The sequence below is a fragment of the Arabidopsis thaliana genome, assembly GCF_000001735.4.
Source record: "Arabidopsis thaliana chromosome 1 sequence".
NCBI classification, from domain to species: domain Eukaryota; kingdom Viridiplantae; phylum Streptophyta; class Magnoliopsida; order Brassicales; family Brassicaceae; genus Arabidopsis; species Arabidopsis thaliana.
The window spans coordinates 24514847-24535231 of NC_003070.9; the positions used below are offsets into that span (position 1 = coordinate 24514847).

Below are 20385 nucleotides of genomic sequence, written 5' to 3' on the forward strand. Positions count from 1 at the left end.
TTATTTAATCAAGATTTTTTAAAATTTTGGTAAAGTTTGGTGATATTAGTTTAATATTTGTAAAAAATAATCTAAAATCTTAAGTTATTGGATTTCTTCTTTTATAAAGTTAACAAAACTTTTTTTGTTATTCAATTAAAACAAAAAGAATTTATGATTGTTAATAAATTAAATTATTGTGTTATTGGTTTATAACTTTATATACTTTTCTTCACAAAATAAAATAATGAAAAATATCATCAAAATAAAAAAATTGTTTGAGAAAATTTACAAGATAGTTTAAAACCATTCATTCATTCATTTTTCTATGATTTTATTAAAGTCATGAAAATTTATTAAATAGGAACACCCCTAAATGTAAAACGCGGCTAATTTTGGAAATAAAAATAATCTGTCGCTTGCAATTATTGAAAGGAAATTATTGCAAGGGTCCTTTTCCTTCTCAACATTTTTTTGTGGTCAGGTTTCAAAAAAATTTGGAATTGAGTGATTTCCACGAACCACGATTTATCTCAGCTACTGACCGACAAGGTTGATCCATACTGTTTGTATCCCTCTTCATTTACTCAATAAATCCAACAGAGCTAAATTATTTTTTTCGTCAATTTAAATCCAGATGGTGACTGATGATGATTCGTTTTTACCTTCTTATAACTTTTATTTCAGCTTTTTGTTTCTTTAGTTTTTTCTTTTCTTATCATTCTTTTGTGTTTTGGGTATTTTTTTTATCTTATTTGGTTGTCATTTGGATGCAAGTAAGCAAAATAATGATATATGATTATCATGCAAAAGCATCTAAAAGATCATCTGCTGGGATGTAAACTTACTTACCATGCAAATTTATTGAAATTTGGACAGTATAGTATGAAGTTGAGTTTCAACCAAAAAAGATTTTCCGGTGTAGAATCACCTTTCAACTCAAATTTCGTATTGAACTCATTCAAGCTTTTTCCACATTTGAGGTCGTCAAAGAGGTGTTCGAGACCTTATTTTCACGTTCAAATTATATATATAATACATAATATATCATTGTCATAATAGTCTAATCATTTTTTTCTAATTCATTATTCGTAGTTATCTTGGACAAAAATCAAAATCTCTAACAACTATCATTGTCAAATATTACATTCGACGTTTGTTGGGGAATACTTGGTGAGCTGTGAAAGTATAGAAAAATCATCCACAAGCTGGAATTGAAGGAACTAACGGCAATGATGCGTCTCTATCACACATATCCGGACTAATGTTTATGACTCCTTCACCCTGCCATGTGTAGTTATGTGGTCAAAATTATGCAACTTATAATAGACGAAAAATGATACGAGTGGTTTGGAGTGTTTGGACAACCAAACGGGGTGAATAGAGTTGATTAAAAAAATAAAAATGACGAGCTTTAAAATTTTAGAATGTCAAAGTATAGAGTTGATTAGACTTTGTTACCTTAGCAATGTTTCTGAAGTACGAAGTTGTATAGTTTCCCGTTGGAAACAAGGCTTCAACAATGTCAGCCAGTACAAGATTTGGTTGCGAGATTGCTCCGTCATACCAGTCTACTCATTCACAATTTCCAAGACACTGGTTTTTAGCTCAAATCAACAGAAAAAAAAAAAACAATGTCTTATAACTTTCTTACCAAGAGTTGTTCTGTTTCTGACCCTTTTGTCATATCTCCAGATGCTTTGATTAGCAAGAAACGCAAAACAAGAGTTATCATCCACGTTTATGTTCGCCAAGAACGTTGTCTGTGTGTAGTTTTGAGGGTCAGATGATAGCGTTTCATCGATCACAGCATCCACAGTCTGAACAATCGAATTGTAGAGGCTAAGCAAAAGAAGTTTGTTTTTGGTCATCAAAAAGATGAAAGCAAAACAAGTATGACCAGCTTACACATAAAATGGCATGGAGTGCTTCCAAATCATCAGGATCAGAGACATTGTAAGAGACCTTGTTAATAGACTTGTCGATATTTTCACCACCAGCATCTTCTACAAACTGTTGTGTATGGGTTTGTCATGTTCAGTTCCAAAGCTTTTCCCAAGCATTTAAGGGAATAATTGAAAGTGTCAAATATTGAAATGCGTACCTTTAGCTTGTGTGATTCCTTAGTAAAACTCCACATGCCTCCCTTGAAAAAACAATTATGCGTTATGAGTTTGAAACCATAAACAGACATTTATCTTCGTATTTTAAGAAACAAAACAGTTAAAATAGCTAGAGACAACCCTTGACAAAAAAGAAGAAGAAGAAAGTTTTCTTACATTTTGATCATATCCCATCCAGGCTACAATCGGCTTGAAGGATTTTGTCTTGTTGGCAGCCATTTGAGACAAGCAAGTATAGCTTGCTTTAACCTTAAAGTTTCCATAACATACTTTATAAACAGCAAGAATAGACCATGTAGGCAGATTTTGCTAAGAGAATCACAAATAGTCACTAACCGAGTCATAGACTTGATTGGCTTTAGTTTCAAGATTTGTAAACGCTCCAAGGAATTTGATCCACTCCGCTCGCTTATTCAAGATTACAAAACCAGCACAACCTCATATCAAAATGTGTAATGGTTATCAATTTTGGTTAGGTTTAGAACTATGCAAAGATAATAATTGGCACCTGAAGAGGTGTTCCTTCACTAAGTGGAAAAAAGTTTGCAAAATTGCAAGTCTGAGGTTGATCAGTATCGCTGATGAAATGCGCCGCGAATTGAGATAGTTGTTCACCTTTGTCAAGCTTAACTACTTCCCCTGCCTCACACAGTTTCAGAAGACACGGTGAAACTACCTCATCCGATGTTATTCCCTTCAAGCTTCCGAGTAATCCAAGTAACTGCATATAATCAAAACTAAATCCATTTTTTTTTTTTGGTACATTTTAAAGTGTGATCCTAGTCTTCTATAGAATTTTTTGGCTAGTGCCAATAAAAGTCTAGAGCTTATGTATTGAGATACTAGAAAGGAGTGTTTACCTCAAAGAAAGAAACCGGAACACTTCCTGCATAAGAGAAAACATAGAGATCTAAAACAACAGAATTTTGTTAAACAGAGGAATGAAACAGGGGAGAAAAAAACAGAACATACCTTGAGAAGATTGAGTGTCTAATGAGTAATTTAGAAGTGGAATCACATAAGACTTTATCCTGGAAGTACAATACTTTGTCCGAACCGCCATTCTAGAAGTGTTCTACATATTATCCTCAATTATCAGACACGAACCATACCATACATTTGGAAACAAAAAGATGAAAGATAAGTTAATGAGAAAAGAGCAAGAACCTGAATAAGGAGATAGCTCTTGCCATCAATGGCGTTTTTGATGACTTTAAAGGTCTGTCCATAATAGATATGGAAATTCGTAGCATCTTCCACCTTTGAAATGATTCCAACCTTTACATTGTTGGAAGCTCCGTTTGATAATCTAGCTACCATGCACCACAATACTAACAATAGTATCAGAGGCCAAGAACTATAAGGCAATGGAGACATTATCACTGTTAATGGTGATGAAGAAAGAAGACAAAATCACAATTAACCCTTTTTGAATTTAGATTGGCTCTTCTTGAATTCACAAGACAAATATCTGTGGGTTTTCCATAGAGGGAGAGAGATAGAGTGGAGAGTGATAGGGAGAAATATTTTATTATTGTTGTTGGCAAAAATAAATAAACTTTTTCTATATGCTAGAATTCTGTTGGAATGTACTTTTTGTTTTTAGTTTGATTTAAGAATAATTGTGGAATTCAGATGGAATATTTGCCTCACTGGACATCCTCACTCAAGTGTAAATGTATATGCAACCACTATTTCACATTCTTCATACATGTGAATACCCTTTTGTATTCATTTTAGTATAGTGTTTATACGGACAATTGATTCATTATCCCTATGTCTCTCCAATTCCTATAGATGGAAGTTCAAACAGATTGAAACTTGTGTCAAGGTTGCAAAAGCATGTGAAAAACAAATAAATGTATAAATTTCTGGTTAATTCCGTTTAAGAAATTTAAAAATCGATCTCAATGCTGTTTATAACACAATGAAATAATTTCTTACCACAACCAAAAAAAAAATTAGAAAAATATAAAAAATATTTGGAAAGTGAGGTTTTGATTGATTGTGAGAACAATAGAGGAGGTGACCCGTGAAGAAAGCACGCGACTATTATTTGATTTGTCACTTTGTGTTTCAATAGTTACCACTTTCGCTTTCTTGTGATTTTCTGTCTACACCCATTACGTATCACCACGTGCATCCCAATCCCCATTACCACAATCTCGACTCCAAGATTTGAGATCGTAAAAGATAACGCAAATTATAATCATTTTAGGGTGTTGTAATTATTGTTAATGATATATACCAACTGTATCATTAATTTTTCTTGAATTTCAAAGGATATGGGAGTTCTTGTTTTCTTTTTTTTTGGTTAAATGGGATTTAAGTTGTAACTTTAAAGTAGGAATAAAGTCAAAGGCTCAAAGCCATATCCATAATATGATACATCTTACCAAGACGCATGAAAATTAATGGATCCATATTTCAACGGAACAATGTTTTAAATAACCTAAACTTTCAAAGAACTTTGTAAATTTCAAAGGATATTGGGAGTTTTTTGTTTTTGGTTGGGATTTATGTTTAAAGTATTTTAAAACGCATGAAATTAGGATCCACATTGAACATCTTTTAAAATAAACCTAAACTTCCGATGAACTTTGTATATTGTAACACTCCAATCCAGCCCATTAAGGCCCAAGTACCCTAAATTATGTCGTTGTGTGTTACTTAAAGTCTCACAAGTCACTTAACGCATCTCAATCTTCAACCCTAAAACAGGCAACGAACCTCAGCCACCACTGTCCATCGTGGTTGAGTTCGACGAAGTTTGTTGTTGTGATCCGATCTGATCCTAATGAAGATGAGGAAGGAAACAGTTTCTGGTAGGGGGAGTGAGATTCAATTGTAGTTATACTTCAGCAAGTAAGGCTAGATGAGAGGTGTCGACATCACCCCTAAAGGTATACCTAGCTGCCAAACTCTTTGATTGCCATGCAAGAATCAACAATATCTATAAAAATCCAGTATGCATAATCATCTTTTGAACTGGTTCTTGTGCTAGAGTTACAAAATCCTAGTTGTACTAGTACCAAACTTTTATGACACTTTTTAGCAGCTTGTTTTCGGTCAAGCTTGAAAACATGATCCATGGAAACATAACATCTATTTTTTTTGTAAATCATAAATTTGTTCATATAAAAGAAGATTTAATTATTAATTGCTAATGACTAAGATATTAAAAATTCAATGTTGAAACGTATCGATATTTGGTATGTTATGAGATATGCATACTCACGACATTGTTAATGTTGCAACGTATCGTAATATGCATATTATGACGGGGCAAGTCCGTCTAGTCCTCTTCACTCAGCGTTAGACACATTCGTTTATTCTATGTTTTGTTTGGGAGAGAATAATGAAGTTTCAATCGCCGATCCATACAAACTATTAAGAGCCAGGAAAGCAAATCTTGGCTCCATGAGATTGGCGAGCTTCTCTGACGCACCTAGATTCTTTTGTAAGAGAGGTTTTTTTCCTCTCTCTATCTTCCATTCACATTTGTTTTAATATTGAAACCGACAGTTTGAACCGTATAGGTTATTCTTAAATATTATCTGTCAAGATTCAAGAACAAAATAGCTCGATAGTAATTTTTGATGATCTATACATTGCAAAACATGGAACAGCAATCGTTATAATAAACAAGTTATTATGAAAATGACTATAAACTTACTCACATATCTATAGTGACTAAAATACTGAAATACAAGATGGCTAAATTGTTAATGTTCGTATAATCTGCTCTTACCGTCTTACGTGCATGCAAACATAATAATAATAATAAAAACCAGACAGAAGACTGATCGTTCAACCCGCGGAGAGATCATATCACTTAATACATAAACAGAAAATAACCAAATCTAGTTTTGTTTAGACGACTTTAGAGAAATGGAAAAAGCAAATGAGAGTAAATACGACCTAGGCAAATGGGAGTACAATAGAAAAGTGAAAAGCCATATATGATATATTGAACCTCAGTATTCAAATAAGACTTATGGTAGAAACAGCTAAGATGATAGCAAGAGAAAGCCCCAACTTCTTCAATACGAAACTATCTTGAAACCGAAAACCTTGTTCGTCAACCATATTTTTCTCTTTCTTCTTCTTCCAAATTTTTCTTCTCACGACAGCATTTTCCATCATGAGTATTGTTCCCCGATTGTTACAATCTCCTCTCGTAGGCTGCCTCGAGTAACCTTCACTGCCTCTGTTTTTGTTAGAGTTACCTCGATGAACACAACGCATCAATAGAAGCATAGGAATGAAGCCAATAACATGCGCGAATTTTCTCCATTGTCCAAGAACTGTTGAGCTTACTCCGTTGATTCGCGGATTTATCTTTTTACGGACATGAACCTCCTCTTTTGATGTCATACTATGACAACACTCATTGCCATCCGTCGGATTTATATAAACTATAACGGTTTGCGATGGTACTATCTGTTGGAAGAATGTGTTGGTTACCTGACGAGTTGTGACAAACAATCCATGGCTAACCTCAACTTTTTTTACCACCTCAAAACATGAGGAACTCGTTGTCTCATGATCGTTCTTGTCCAAAAGATTCTCGTTATGTTCGTTTTCCGAAAACTCGAGTGTGAAAGCATCATCCACATCTCCATTGTTGTTGTTAACGTCCATACCATCTTCAACAACAACAAAACAAAAAAATCAAATCCAGAGATGTCAAGAAAGACAACCAAATGTAGAAATCGCGAAGTGAAAGCTACCTTGATCATGATGTTCTTGTTCTTGATTATCATTATGATATCTCCAAATATCTTCTATAGGAATTACCGTTGAGTGTTCTTCAACGAAGCTCTGAAATTTGTAGAATAAATCAAACATATACTTATATTTGATAACATATATATTAACACATAAAATATTTTGCACTTAACATTGTAAAATATCACTACCTTTTCAAGTTCCTTGCTTGATACTCCTACCCATCTCAAGTTTTCAACAAGTCTTTCTTCCTTAAAATTCACATGGTGTTCTTGCATATCTACAGCCTCCACGTTCGCCTCTAGGCATGAGACTTTTTCTCCGGAATAGTTAAAGTCTCCATGGAAGTTCCCGGAAGCAGAACCACCGTCCCATGAGTCTAGACTGTTTCGTGGCTCATGTGAGGCTTGAGCCAATGCTATAATCTTGCTCAACATTTCATCTGTATCGTTAGCTACATTGTTTCCAAAATATTCATTGTGTGTGAGACCTTCTACGTAAAGTGGTGGTACTGGTGGCAACATACGATTTTGTAGTCTTGCACACTCTAACGCTATATCAACCTATTATATGAGGAGAATTCAATGGATAAGAGATTAGTTTGAAAACAAAAGGTTACATATTCACCAATTTTAATTTTGTATTTCTTTGAGATATATAGTTTAAATTTTACCTTCGAGGGAGGATATGAGATTGTTCCATATTGAGACTGAGGTGGGAAGTTGAAGGACGTGTCATGCGACATAAACTGACTCCATTTATTCTCTATCGTTTCCATATCCGACGACGAATTATTACCGAGTTGAGTTAAGCCTCCTGTCTCAGGTGAGACTGGATACCCCGAGTTTTCGAGGTTTTCATACATTCCATCAGAATACAAACAAGTACTAGAAGTAGATTGTTCACTATTAGTCGTTCCTTTGTTCTTCTTCGTACCATGGTGTTGTTCTTCAATTTTGTTGGCTAAAGCACTCTTCTTAAATACTCGACAAAGTGCATAGGCATCCTGAAATGTTTATACATTGGTTTATATTCAAGTTAAGAATCTTAATCTTTTGATAACCTTTTTAAAAGTTAGCTTACCTGTATACCGGATTTAGAGTCACATTCTTGTTCTTCAAGACGGTACTCGTGCATGACCCAATCGGTACGAGAGCCATGAGGCGCTCTTCCTCGGTAATAAACTAATGTTTTCTTTGTTCCAACCATCCGTGAATGTGAAGTCACTTTACGATCTTTCCCGGTGGCTTTCCAGTAACCTGCTTTGGTCGCCCGGTTTGTTCTTGATCCGTTTGGATATTTCCGGTCTCGAGGACTGAAAAAGAACCATTCTAGGTCTTTACTTGGCAGCAAGGACTTCCCTGCAAGGATCATACAATTAAGATAAATTATATCCAATCTTAATTTGTACACACTACTTAAAGATTCCATAACATGTCATGAGAATCCAAAAGATTAAAAAAGAAAAGACAAATAAAGAGAACATTAGATTGTTTTATATTTAAAACAAAAAGTTGAAGGTGAATGAGAAGCTTCCAAAACCCTAAAGCACATGTGAAATTATTGTGAGTTACTTATTATCTTTTTTTTTCAATCTTCTTACCTTTTTTGACTCGGTCTTCCGAATTTGTCTCACACTAGTCACCACCGCATCTCTCGGTTTTATTACAATCCTTTTAAAGACTAAAGATAAGGGTGGGTCCATTTAAATTTTATTCTAACATAAAGTTGGGATCATAATTATTAAAGATTATTTAGTTGATAAAGCATTCACGTTCGATTCCAAGTTCGATGCGTGACTAGAGATACATAACTTGGTACGTAAAAATGTGAAAATAAAATGGGAATTATATTATGTTAAGGAAAAAGAGGGAAAGAACATCTATCTTCGAAAAAGAAAGGACGTCAAGTGTCTCTTCTCTCAAGGGTTACCCTTTCAAACATTAGTTTCACATTATGTAGTTTTCAGAAAAATGAATCTATTTTTCGTTATTCTTACTAAATTCCAAAAAAAAATGATCTTACACTAAGCATATCAATCAAATGATTATGACATATTAGAAAAGAACCAGATAGAGTCTTCTCCTTCGGTTGCTATGGTATGGTCTCATTTAAAATTTCTTTAACATGAGACACAACATGTTGATGTACTAACGATGCAGAATCATAAATTTATACCTTCGTCCATGGTAAATACTTGCGGATGACCAAAAAAAATGATAGATTTGCATCTTATGAAAAAGAAAAAAAAGAAGCAAAGAGAGAAATATACCAGGTAAATCCCAAGGTTCGCATTTGTAAAGATCAATCTCGGGTATTATCTCTAACTCAATAGTCCGACCATTAATCTTTCGCTTGAGGTAGTATATGACAAGCTCTTCGTCTGTTGGATGAAACCGGAAACCTGGAGGCATTGAAACAGGAGCCATGTCCACTGCCTTATACAAACTTCTTAGCTAGAAACAAATATGAACATTTATAGAACTTAAGAGAGAAAAAGGAGAAGAGGGAGGAGAAGGAGTGAGAATATGAAGAGACAGTTATATAAGAAAGAAGCGTAACATAAGGGTTTGAATTCGATCGATCAGTGATGAAATTGTAAGAAAGACAAAAAGAGATTAAAATTATGTAAAAGAAGCTGGAAAAAGCATTTAGGGTCGGTTGCCAATTGCAAACCCCACAACATATTTTCCACTTTAACTTTTCTTTTTACTTTAATGTGTTTATATATTTCCGTGTAAATTTGATTCTCAGTAACGTTCTTAATAAGCTTTTTCGGTATCATGTTCAATGTTGGAAAACTCACGTTCATTATAATTCATCTAAACATGTTTATTTTTGTTCATCCATGCGTAACGTGTTTATGCATATAGACTAGATATTTGTCAATTTCATTTATCAGTTTTGCTCCTAGTGAAAATATTAAAAGTAACCAATTAAAGACAATTTGATAACTATTTTTGCTTGTAAAAACGGATATATATGTATAAACCTATACTAGTTAATAACTTTTGCTCGTCATATTTTTTGGCATCGACCAACGTAAGGACGTGACATATTTGACATATTTATAAGGAATTTTCAACAACTAGAACTTAATGTAAGGTTTTAAGAAAACATAATAAGTAAACTATTTTTTACGTTGTTAATTTTTGAGATGCTTTCTCACTGTTTTCACACATTTTAAGCCACATTTCATAGTCAATTATTACGTTTTCTATAATATAGAATGAAAGTTTTATATTTGATATACATCATTTTATTTTCTATCTCGTGGTCAATGCCTCAATGGTAATATTGAACCAATCGCATTTTGAAGATAGCATGTTAGATATATTTCTACTTACATTTACATACTATGCAAGTCTTCTTCATTGCTCAAAATCACAAACATTTTTCTTAACTCGCATATATATTTCCTAGATGATCATTAAAATATTTTTATTAATCATATATTGGAATTTTTTTCCCAGTATTTTTTTTTCATTTTTTCTTAAATAAAGAAATTTTTCTGCATTACATATATTCACTAACAAACATCAAAATGAATTAAAATACATTCGAAGAAGTAAACTCAAAAGTTAGTTTCATATTTCAGCATCATACTTGTTATAGACCAAAACCTGCTTCTCTTCCCACCATCTTTGTGCTTCCTTCTCTGAAAACCTCTTCCGACTGCAACCAAAGTTAGAAACCAATCATATAAATACTTAAGCGTACTTCAAACTATATAAACACTTAAAAGCACATTAACATTTTTTTACCTAAACCGTACGCGTTTAAGCGTCTTCTGACCGCAAGGCAAGGCCGTGAAAGTTATATATACACCGGGCTCGTATTGCTCAACTTGTTCTGCTGACGAGTCTTGTGTTTCGTTTTGGAGATACCCTGTTCTTGTGATGGCTGGCGATGCATCTACTAATAGCTTAATGTTGCTGTCACGGTTCGAGGATTTCGTGACACATTTCTCTACATGTTGTTTGGTTTCGTGTTGTGAACGAGCTGTGGTGATTGGTGTGAGGTATGGAATGGACATTGAGTCATCAAAGATTGGTGAGACTTGAGAAGGATTGCATGCAATGCCGGTCTTCAGAGGATTACTCGGTTTCTCTTTATTCGCTTGGAGCTGCAAGCAAAGATACCGTGAAAATGTCGGTCACATAACAAACCAAAAACAGAAAGATTAAAAAAAACTATGTATCTTTTACCTTCGATGCCAAGGCTTTTATTATCTCTTTAGCAGCTTTCGATTTCTCTGCTTCTTCTTTAGCAACTTCCCATGTCTTGTCGAGCTCTTGTTGACATTCTTCCATCTTCTCATTGCCAAGTTCACACTGCCTCTGGAGATTTTTTATCTACATGTTCATAAAAATGTATCTTTAGTGTCTAATGTGTTACTATTGTTACAGGTAAGAAAACAAAAAGAAGTAGTTTAATTACCACGGCTTTTAGCCTTTCGATTTCTTCGGTTAAGATCTTATTCGACTCAGACGAGGTTGAAATCTTCGTTGAAGATGTTCGCCTTGCTGAGACTGAAAGATTCAAAGAAGAACTTGTCGAAATCTTATCGAAACGAAACAGAGAAGGACCAGAGACTTGTCCCCATCGAGGCTGTCCATCCGAAGATCGATTAGCTTGTGGAAGATTCTGCATCTCATTCTCTGATTGTTTTTCTGTCAAATCCTCAGATACTCTTCGTGTAACCATCTGCATCCTCGGAGTGTGATTATCCATCTTAACATTTCTTGAAAACTCTGTTATACTCCATAGATGATCAAAGCAAGAATCGCAAACCCGAGAAAGCTTGCTTTTATTCGGTGCTAACGAAGCATTTACCGCTTTCTTGCTACTACATGCATTGCAAAACAATAGACCACAGTTGTAACAGTTATGCTTTCTCCTTGTGAATCCAAAAGCTGATTTGCAAGAACTACAAGCGGTTTGATCATTCAAAGAGATCTCTTTGTGTAAACAGATCGCAGCCGTCAAATTCAACCCGCAAGCTATACTTTCTACCAACCTATCACCTAAAGGCTCAACAAGAACAGGAGAGTTTCTATCTCTAACGTCACCTAAACCAAGTTGTCCATTCATGCCTTTTCCCCAAGTATAAACATTTCCAAATGAAGTTAGAACAGCTACATGATGTGAACCTGAAGCAATATCCTTGACAAATTGTCGTGTTAGATTGCCTAAAACAACATTTACCGACTTATCCTTTGCCCGCGGACATCCTAACTGTCCGTGGATCGAGCTTCCCATTGTATAAACCGTTCCTGAAATGCTTAAAGCAACAGTTAAAGTCCATCCACAAGAGACTTTTATGAAATCATGATCAATGAGTTCAGTAACACAAGTTGGCACAAGCTTTCTCTTGCTATCAGCATGTCCTAACCGTCCTTTATCGCCATCTCCCCAAGTAAACAGCTTTCCACAACTCTTGGCGTTGTAGAATTTCCGGTCGTTCGCGGTTTCCACTATAGCAGCCGTGTGCCACGGTCCACAAGAGACAGATATGACCTTCATGCGTCTCAAAGACTCAACTTCTTTCGGCTTTGTAACACTCTCAAGACTCCCATGTCCAAGAACTCCAAAAGTTCCACTACCATAAGTGAAAAGCTGACCAGAACTAGTCACAATTGCCGTGTGCCACGCGCCACAAGCAACACTTAAAACAGTCAAAGATCCGCCAAGAACATCGGATATCTTCCGAGTCAAGAACTGGCTTCCTGACTGTTCAATGGTTCCACCATCAATTCCCCATAAATACAGCTCACCAGATTCCGTAACAGCACACGTTTGATGATCACTACAAGCCACTGATCGAACTGCAACATCCTCAAGAGACTCAACGCGTTTCGGATGGTCGATATCGATGTTAACTTTAAGTCCAAGCTTCCCACTATTTCCATTCCCCCAACAAAACACTTCACCTTGTCTTGTAACCAACGCAGCATGTTTTGCACCTAGAGATATACTCTGTACATCAAACATCGTAGCAGATTCCAAAAGCTTAGGAGACAACGCATCGTTCTGATTCTTCGATCCATCGATAAGACCCGTTATAGCTCCCCATATCATAATGTCCTTAAGGACATTGGATCTTGTAACCGGCTGTGTTATGATAGAAAGAGGAGGAGAAGCAGCAAATCTTTGTGATGAAAACCTGCAAAGTTCTGAACCTGTACTACGATCACAATCCGAGTTCCTGAAATCATAATCTGTTTCATAGTAAGAAGAAACTGGACCCAAGGCATCAGATTCAGCAAAACTATCTGAAGAACATGACAACCCGTTCGACAAACACCGCTCTTCAAGTAACGTCGATGGACTTCCACATAAGCTACGTATCTTCAAGAACATAACAAGATACATCAAGAAATCGAAAACAATATATAAATGGTTAAAGAAAGTGTCTTTTAGTTACCTGAGTGACGTCAGGAGTCTCTTCAAGAAGTCCAAGATTCTGTTTCCTTCGCATAAAACCCGCAGGACTATTGATGCAACTTTGAGCTCCCCTACTACTCCGATGATTCACAGAGTTTCTAATGTTATGATGCTTTGTTATCACAGCTCTAAGACCTTTAAACCATGAGTCTGCTTGTGCTTTATCCTTACATATCTACATCACCAACAATATATTCACCATTTATCAAATCTCCTAATCTTGAAAACTATTTGTTCAAACATTATAACTAAAGCTTACGAGATCAAGAGTGTGTTCTCCATTTGCATAAATGAGTGAAAAAGACTGTTCCTTTCGATCAGATTGTGCTTGTTTCTGAAAGTTTGGCTAAGAACAAAATGAAACACTTTTCATCATCAACGTCTTCAACTAGAGACTATTTAGTGAGCCAAAAGGAATATATACATACTGTGATTTGTCCGCGAACAATCGTTATAACAGAACTCAATCTCAATTGTCTCTCCTCTTCTCCTGAGTACCAAATCAAGTACTTCTCATCCTTCATAAGACCAAAAGAACACAACTTTACTAAAACCCTTGAAAGATAAATGATTGAAAGATCAAAAGAAACTTACCATTGAGAGTTTAAAAGGACAAAACTTTGGGTTTCCTCTTCTTCGACATTTCAAAAGCTGTGCACCTTTCTTCAAAGCCAAGATTGCCTACAAGAAAATAACGATCACTAATCATCTCTAAATCCAGAAAGATCTTGAATTCTATGACAGATCTCTAAACCATTTAAAACTAACTATGAACAGAGTGATTCTAATGTGTTTCACAGAACAGAGATTTCATTTGAGGAAAAAACAAAACACACAACAATGTTTGAAGATGAGAGAAGTGGTAATGGAATGAACAGTAATCACTGTCGAGGCTAAAACTGGAAATTTTCAAGAAATGCATCAATTTCTTGATTTTCTATAACCAAAACAGAGCAAAACAGAGTGTGAAACAAGAATCTGTAAAACAGAGGAGAAACAAAAATTGAGTAACATAAATCAAAACCTGTTCATCAGTTCTATCACGAGGCACTGTAACTGAGATTTGTTGTTCGCCCATAACTTTGTCAGAGAAGAAGAAGAAGAAGAAGATTGGTGTCTCTATAAACAATTTGTTTGGAATTTAGAGGAATGTGAAACAAATTTGTGTACTCTCTCTCTCTCTCAGCTCGTATTTATGTTCTTATAAAAAAACATGATTTTTTTAAGCTAAGTAGCTAAAACAGTGTAATAGTATAAACGTACAATTTAATACTTTTATTTCTTTAAATAACCAAAAAAAAATCAAGATTCTCGCTCCCAACGTTTATGCCACCGAGTTTGCTAAATTTATTTTGTTCGCTGTTTTTTTGGTTCAAAATTTAAAATTTTTGATAGCTTAATAAATCGATTAAGTTTAAACACAATTAATTCACCAGTTCAAAAAAATTGTGAGAGTAATGTCAAATAAAAGTATCAAATCTATTCTTTTTCAAGAAAAGTTTAATTTATTGTAACGGAAAAAAAAAATAAGTTACTCTTGTTTCAATAGAGTCATACATATTTTTTTGTAAAAGTGTAATGATTTTTTTGTGATTTGAATATTATTTTAAGATTATTATACTTTAAAACTGATTAAGCTTTCAAACTTAAAAAGATTTATAATCACATCATTTTTGTTTACTATGCTATGTTTTTATTTTCCCACAACATGTACTAACTATTCTATATTTTAAAATATCATGTTTAATTAAATATGCTAAAGTGATATTAAACTATGTAATTAAGTACCTAATTTTGTTTCCAAAATTTAGACAATTTTTTTTGTCGGCTTTGAGTGTATTTTTATTTAAGAAAGTCAAATTTCTTGTCAGTATAATTTTGGACTGCATATTTAAAAAGTATCTTACATTGTATAAGAAAACATTTTATAAGAAAATATATTAAATAAATGTTGAACCATATATGTTGTGTTATAGTGATTTGCATTAATGACTGTCGATGTGTATCTATATATCTGAATTCAAGTCTTTAAAATTCTGTGTTTGGTGATGTATAAGTATTTAAATAGTGAGTCATTTAGTTATATACTGTACATACTTAAAACTAATTTTATCTCATTAAGACAAACACAAGAGAGTAAGAAGGTTGCACGTGTGCATAAAACCACATGGGTTACTTTCAATTTTTTCCATAATTATTACTCTTTTTCTTCTTCAATTATTAGTTTCTCTTTTTTATTTTTCTTTCTTTTTCGCAATTATTAGTTTCTTACTGGTTGCTTCTCTATTTTTTGTCCTTTTCATATTTCTTTATTTTTTACTTTTGTTATTTTTCCATTTAGACAACTGGCATCAAGACAAGAGTAGGACACAAACCCAACATTGTCAACCTCTTTTGTAAGAAACAAAGCAAACACATACAAACTCTAACGTATATTGCATATGTTAGATTTTAGCTAAAAAGTAAAGTTGTAACTTTGTGATTTCGTGCGGGCCGAAAAATTCGAATAAAAGTGAAAAAAATTTTGACGTAATCATGATTTCAGCTAGTGTCAAAAAGCAAACTCTTGATATGAGATGTTTCAAGGATGGAAATAATCTTGATATTATTTTTTATTCAATGCATCATGCATGGTTTTTATTGTCGACAAATTCTTGCATGATTGTATTTCTAACTTAATAATAGTTTGGTTTTGGAAGAAGATAACGTTAGTGAAATCAATAATTAGATGTGACATATATATCATAATTACTTAATAAAATAGTGTGATACCGTGTAAAATAGCGTATTATCGGAAAAAATCTAAAACCTGTGCAGAATCTATATTATGTAACGGGTCATCATATACAATAAAGTGTTTGCATAAGTTTTTCTTTTGTTTTCGTTTTTATTTATAAGTATGAGTTATGAGTCTTATGACTTATGCGTAGAGATGTTTTTAGCCAGAGCTTTTTTTCTTTAATTTACATAAATGGTTTAGGGGATGTTGTACCAAATCCCGAGCTTTAGTTCTGACAGTCGGAGGAGGTTAGTTGCAAAAAGTATGAATATTTTATCATCCCTGACTCAAAGAACACATGTGCCGCAAACTCAAGAATTTCGTGGTCACAAAAGAGATCTTCTAATGTATTATAATGATAGAAATTAGGTGGTCATTTTTGTACCAGATAAACTAGTCTTGTTAACCTACGCAAAACAGTCAATGACCGCATCGTATGAGTATCTAATGTTTGAAAAAAAAAGTAGCTACCACTGCCTTTAGTTTGTCATTTAAATAACATTGGAAAAGGATAATCGATTTCTTATTGACGTTGCTAGATATACGTCCATTGGCTTTCTTTTTTTCGGTTTTCATGTTTAAAAAGTTGAGGATCATTGCCGACCAAGTTTTGGCTATGTAAAGGTTCCATCAGCGTTATCTAAGGCCTTTTTTTAGAAACTACCAATTGGAGATATCTTTCTTTCAATCTGCAGTTTAATTTAGTTCACCAAATCATCAAAGATAGTCCAAAGATGGGATTCCAAAAGAGCAAGGGTCCCTGTGATTTATATATGTACTTTGCAAAGGATTAGCTGTTTCTTCTTTTGTTATTTGATGTTTGTATTCTGTCTTATAACTTTTTTTTATTAATAATGTCAATTATAAGCTAAAAGGAAGCTCACAAATAAATGTTTTCACCAAATCATGGGATGTAGATTATCCAAAACAAGCTAGCATGGTGCATTCACTTTCATTATATCGAATTAACAATATAAGAAATACAAGGGCCTCTGTGATATCATATCTACTTTGCAAAATGGATTCACTGGTTATCCTTTTGTTATTTGATGTTTTTCTGTCTTACAAAAATGTGTAGTTTTCAATTCTTCTAAACATTTTTTAAAATAAGTTGGATTATACGTTTTCTTAAAAGTATATTTCTAGTTAATAAATTATTACCCTTGGCATTAGTCGGAAAGCATTCCAAACTCAGGACAGACAGTGTGGTGGTCCTTCGGGGAGAAGTCCACTCTGAAATACTTCGGTCTGTTTCTACCGAAACTTACCGGATCAGCCGATAGTATTTATCAACAACAAAAAAAGTTAATAAATTATTTATTGATATAAGTATAAGTTAATTAGTTTAAGCACATGGACGGACCCATCGCACTAACTAAACTTGACAGTCTCTTGGAAACGACCTCATACATTGAACCGAGCGTGGAACGTACGTATATACGTGCATATGACGAACACACATGCCCATGCATCCTCGAACACGCACCTCTATATAAACATGTTTAATATAGATCGATGGCTGTCTGTACTTGGATATGCTAAAAGAAAATGACTAATATAGTTTGGTGTTTGAAAACCTTTTATCCCATGAAAACGTGAGCCGTTCATGTATGTAAACAACTTTAAACAATGATCAAATTAACAAAAGAATTATAGTTACCCGGCGACGGGAGATCAATAATTTAGTATGTTTAGGCCTATGACCCAAAGAGATTATGGATCGAAGGATCTTGATTACATAAAATTAAATTATATTGGCATTCTAAAATTACCACACTTTTTTCTTTCCTAACGTGTGGTTTATGAAGTTTTTTTTTTTAATTATTTGCCAAACAATTCGTAAACCGTTGAAAAAATCATAAATTTCCTAAAGTCTTCATTGTAATTAGATTTTTATATGTTTTTTTTTTTTTTTTTGTATATTCAATCATAATTAAATGTTCTCATTTTGGCCAATGATTTATCGGCTACTAATAATATTATAGCAATTGTTTATCATTTGCTTTGTCCGGATTCAGATCCATCAGACTTGATTATGAATGACAAGATTCATAAGAGTTCACGAACTTAGACAGAGTACATACAGCCAATGCTATGCATCTGTTTTTGTCTCGAACACAGATATAAAATTAAAAAGCTAAACCAAAATTGTTAGATTTGTTGATTGATTGGTTTAGATAGAAAATCACGATAGTATTTGAAGAAGATATGATTGGTTAGTGGGCATAAGATTTGATTCGTTAAATTCAGTTTCTTGGGTCCCAATTATAAAAGAAAAAACATTTGCCTTTGTCATTTTTGTAATTGAGCATCAATTATTGCGGTGATAACATTCATGATTGTAAAATTATAGTATAGGGAGAATATCACGTATATAATAAAAATTCAAACTTCTACATATATAGTATTAATTAATTATATGAACCTACATATACATTTTTGCAACCATTTTAGCAAATAAATCCTCTACTTGACACTTATTTACAATGGCATGCCATTGACATTAATTATTTTTTCCTTAATTATTTGATTTGATTTTTAATTCTTGATTTAATATAATAATCACATTATTCATTCAAATTTAATCCAAACATCAAACTTTAAATCAAATCCCTTAAAATTAGCTACACACAATTATTTAAATGATTATTAATATTATACTTTATTAAAAGGTAAATATTGTAATTATTTAAAGTTTATAAAACGTTTATAATATTTAAGGGAAAAACGTTTATAATATTTATAAAATACAAAACTATATGTTACATATAGAGAAATATTTTAAATGTGAAATCTATAAAAATTAAATAACTATTTGAAAGACACCTTTTAAATTTGTTTGAATTAAAATTTTTTTAATAAAAATATTATTTAAACAAAAAATTTAAAAAATAATGTTTAATTTCACCGAACAGGATTAGATGGTATGACGGGTTTAGAATATTAAAATATATGAATTTTATAAATTATAACAATTAAATAACCATTTAAAATAAAAATTTTGAAATTGATTTGAATTATATATTTTTAAAATTAACGTATTTTTAAAACAACAATAATAAAATAATATTTAATTTTATTGTACGGGGTTAGATGGTAGAAGGGTTTGAGTCGATAGTAATATGAGACAGTATACCTAGGATGAAATCAATTAAATATGTTTAATTTCATTGAACAGAATTAGATGGTAAGACGGGTTTGAGTTTATAATAATACGACACGTTATACAACGGGTGAAATCCTATAAATAACAATTAAAATACAATGATATCATTTAAAATATATGACAAAAGAAACAATCTTAACAAAAATCATATATAATTTAAAATTTAAAATTTTAAAAATCGACTTATGGTGTATTCCATGATAAAATCAAGAGATTGTACAATATATAGAAATAGGATTATATATTTATAAAATACAAAACAATATATTACATATAGATAATTTATAAAATAATATATTTTTAGTTATTTTAAATAAAATAAATAATCCCTCGGTGTACCGCGGGTTAAAATCTAATGTATATTATAGTTGAGACTTAAATACATTAGGGTGGGTTAATACCAAACCCTAAGATTTTAGGCCACATGCCATACTTAATTATCCTACTTACTTCTTTTAAGGTTTTATGAAGACGCTTTGGAACTTGATCTATTTGCTTTCCGTCTTTTATTTGTGATTACATATTTTCCTAGCAATCGAGACGAGAGCCTTGTGTTGCTTATTTCAAAAGCTAAACTCTAAACTCTACAAACAAAACTTTAAACCATACATTTTTTAAGTAAATTATAAACCAAAATGGTGTATTTACATAATGTGTAGTCTATGTTTATGTGGAACAATACGTTTAATTCAATATCACATGTCTATTTATCGAGTAATATTTGTTTGTTTTTTAATAAACAAATCAGACATGCGGAAAAAATCTATAGTTTTTTTTTCATTAGTCATGCGAGTTTAATCAATTTTGTTAAAGATATATAAAGAAATGAAAGGGATATAAAATTTACTTTACTTAGAAAAAAGAGAATGAGAAAAATAAATGATGACATGAAGTAATTAATTTATCTTGTCTCACTAAGGAAAAATATGTCCATTTTCAAAAATTAATAAAGAAATTTGATATAGTTATATAATTTTTTCACTAAAGCATTGTCATTTCTCCATATTCCTCTATGAATAATGGAGGAAGAAAATAGTATACTGAAAGAGTTTTTTTAAAAATAGTATATTCATCCTTTACCAGACAAAGGTAATATTTCTAGCTTTGTGAAGACCTTAAACCACTTATCGCTATATATTGTGGTAGTTGATATAATCTTG

The 20385-nt window shown here is 32.7% G+C and overlaps 3 protein-coding genes across 5 annotated transcripts; all 3 read right to left on the reverse strand.

Moving 5' to 3' along the window:
- Nucleotides 1–911: 911 nt before the first annotated feature.
- Nucleotides 912–3755, reverse strand: AT1G65900 (plant/protein). Of its 2 annotated transcripts, none has more exons than NM_105262.4 (11): nt 3270–3755; nt 3075–3177; nt 2963–2988; nt 2611–2823; nt 2439–2510; nt 2259–2351; nt 2084–2125; nt 1888–1992; nt 1634–1799; nt 1441–1550; nt 912–1263 (listed from the first exon to the last, which is right to left on the reverse strand). In NM_105262.4, the coding sequence occupies exons 1-11, from the start codon at nt 3477–3479 to the stop codon at nt 1177–1179; spliced, it is 1227 nt and encodes a 408-aa protein (NP_564864.1). In that variant the 5' UTR covers nt 3480–3755; the 3' UTR covers nt 912–1176. The 2 variants fall into 2 exon arrangements, with proteins under 2 accessions (NP_564864.1, NP_001320413.1); NM_001334225.1 differs by having other exon boundaries at nt 963–1263; nt 3075–3166; nt 3270–3641.
- Nucleotides 3756–5821: 2066 nt separating this feature from the next.
- NAC028 (NAC domain containing protein 28) lies at nt 5822–9414 on the reverse strand. Its single transcript, NM_105263.3, has 6 exons — nt 9106–9414; nt 7917–8194; nt 7507–7839; nt 7025–7396; nt 6836–6926; nt 5822–6751 (listed from the first exon to the last, which is right to left on the reverse strand). Exons 1-6 carry the CDS (start codon nt 9260–9262, stop codon nt 6087–6089), a joined length of 1896 nt encoding a protein of 631 aa, NP_176766.1. The 5' UTR covers nt 9263–9414; the 3' UTR covers nt 5822–6086.
- Nucleotides 9415–10255: 841 nt separating this feature from the next.
- On the reverse strand, nt 10256–14516 carry AT1G65920 (Regulator of chromosome condensation (RCC1) family with FYVE zinc finger domain-containing protein). Of its 2 annotated transcripts, NM_105264.3 has the most exons (9): nt 14305–14516; nt 13875–13961; nt 13709–13798; nt 13540–13626; nt 13261–13455; nt 11274–13184; nt 11042–11188; nt 10598–10959; nt 10256–10508 (listed from the first exon to the last, which is right to left on the reverse strand). In NM_105264.3, exons 1-9 carry the CDS (start codon nt 14356–14358, stop codon nt 10421–10423), a joined length of 3021 nt encoding a protein of 1006 aa, NP_176767.1. In that variant the 5' UTR covers nt 14359–14516; the 3' UTR covers nt 10256–10420. The 2 variants fall into 2 exon arrangements, with proteins under 2 accessions (NP_176767.1, NP_001320309.1); NM_001334226.1 differs by having other exon boundaries at nt 13875–14467.
- Nucleotides 14517–20385: the final 5869 nt, after the last annotated feature.

What these genes read in the sequence shown, in the direction of transcription:
- AT1G65900 (NM_105262.4), bottom strand. Translation starts at nt 3,479, where the DNA reads ATGTCTCCATTGCCTTATAGTTCTTGGCCTCTGATACTATTGTTAGTA. An exon ending in AGGAATCACACAAGCTAAAG is followed by an intron (nt 1,993 to 2,083) that starts GTACGCATTTCA and finishes CATACACAACAG; the next exon opens with TTTGTAGAAGATGCTGGTGG. An exon ending in ACTTCAGAAACATTGCTAAG is followed by an intron (nt 1,264 to 1,440) that starts GTAACAAAGTCT and finishes TACACATGGCAG; the next exon opens with GGTGAAGGAGTCATAAACAT.
- NAC028 (NM_105263.3), bottom strand. Translation starts at nt 9,262, where the DNA reads ATGGCTCCTGTTTCAATGCCTCCAGGTTTCCGGTTTCATCCAACAGAC. An exon ending in CGAACCTTGGGATTTACCTG is followed by an intron (nt 8,195 to 9,105) that starts GTATATTTCTCT and finishes TGATCCTTGCAG; the next exon opens with GGAAGTCCTTGCTGCCAAGT. An exon ending in TCTCATATCCTCCCTCGAAG is followed by an intron (nt 7,397 to 7,506) that starts GTAAAATTTAAA and finishes CTCATATAATAG; the next exon opens with GTTGATATAGCGTTAGAGTG.
- AT1G65920 (NM_105264.3), bottom strand. Translation starts at nt 14,358, where the DNA reads ATGGGCGAACAACAAATCTCAGTTACAGTGCCTCGTGATAGAACTGAT. An exon ending in GAGAACACACTCTTGATCTC is followed by an intron (nt 13,456 to 13,539) that starts GTAAGCTTTAGT and finishes TTGGTGATGTAG; the next exon opens with ATATGTAAGGATAAAGCACA. An exon ending in TCGAAAGGCTAAAAGCCGTG is followed by an intron (nt 11,189 to 11,273) that starts GTAATTAAACTA and finishes ATGAACATGTAG; the next exon opens with ATAAAAAATCTCCAGAGGCA.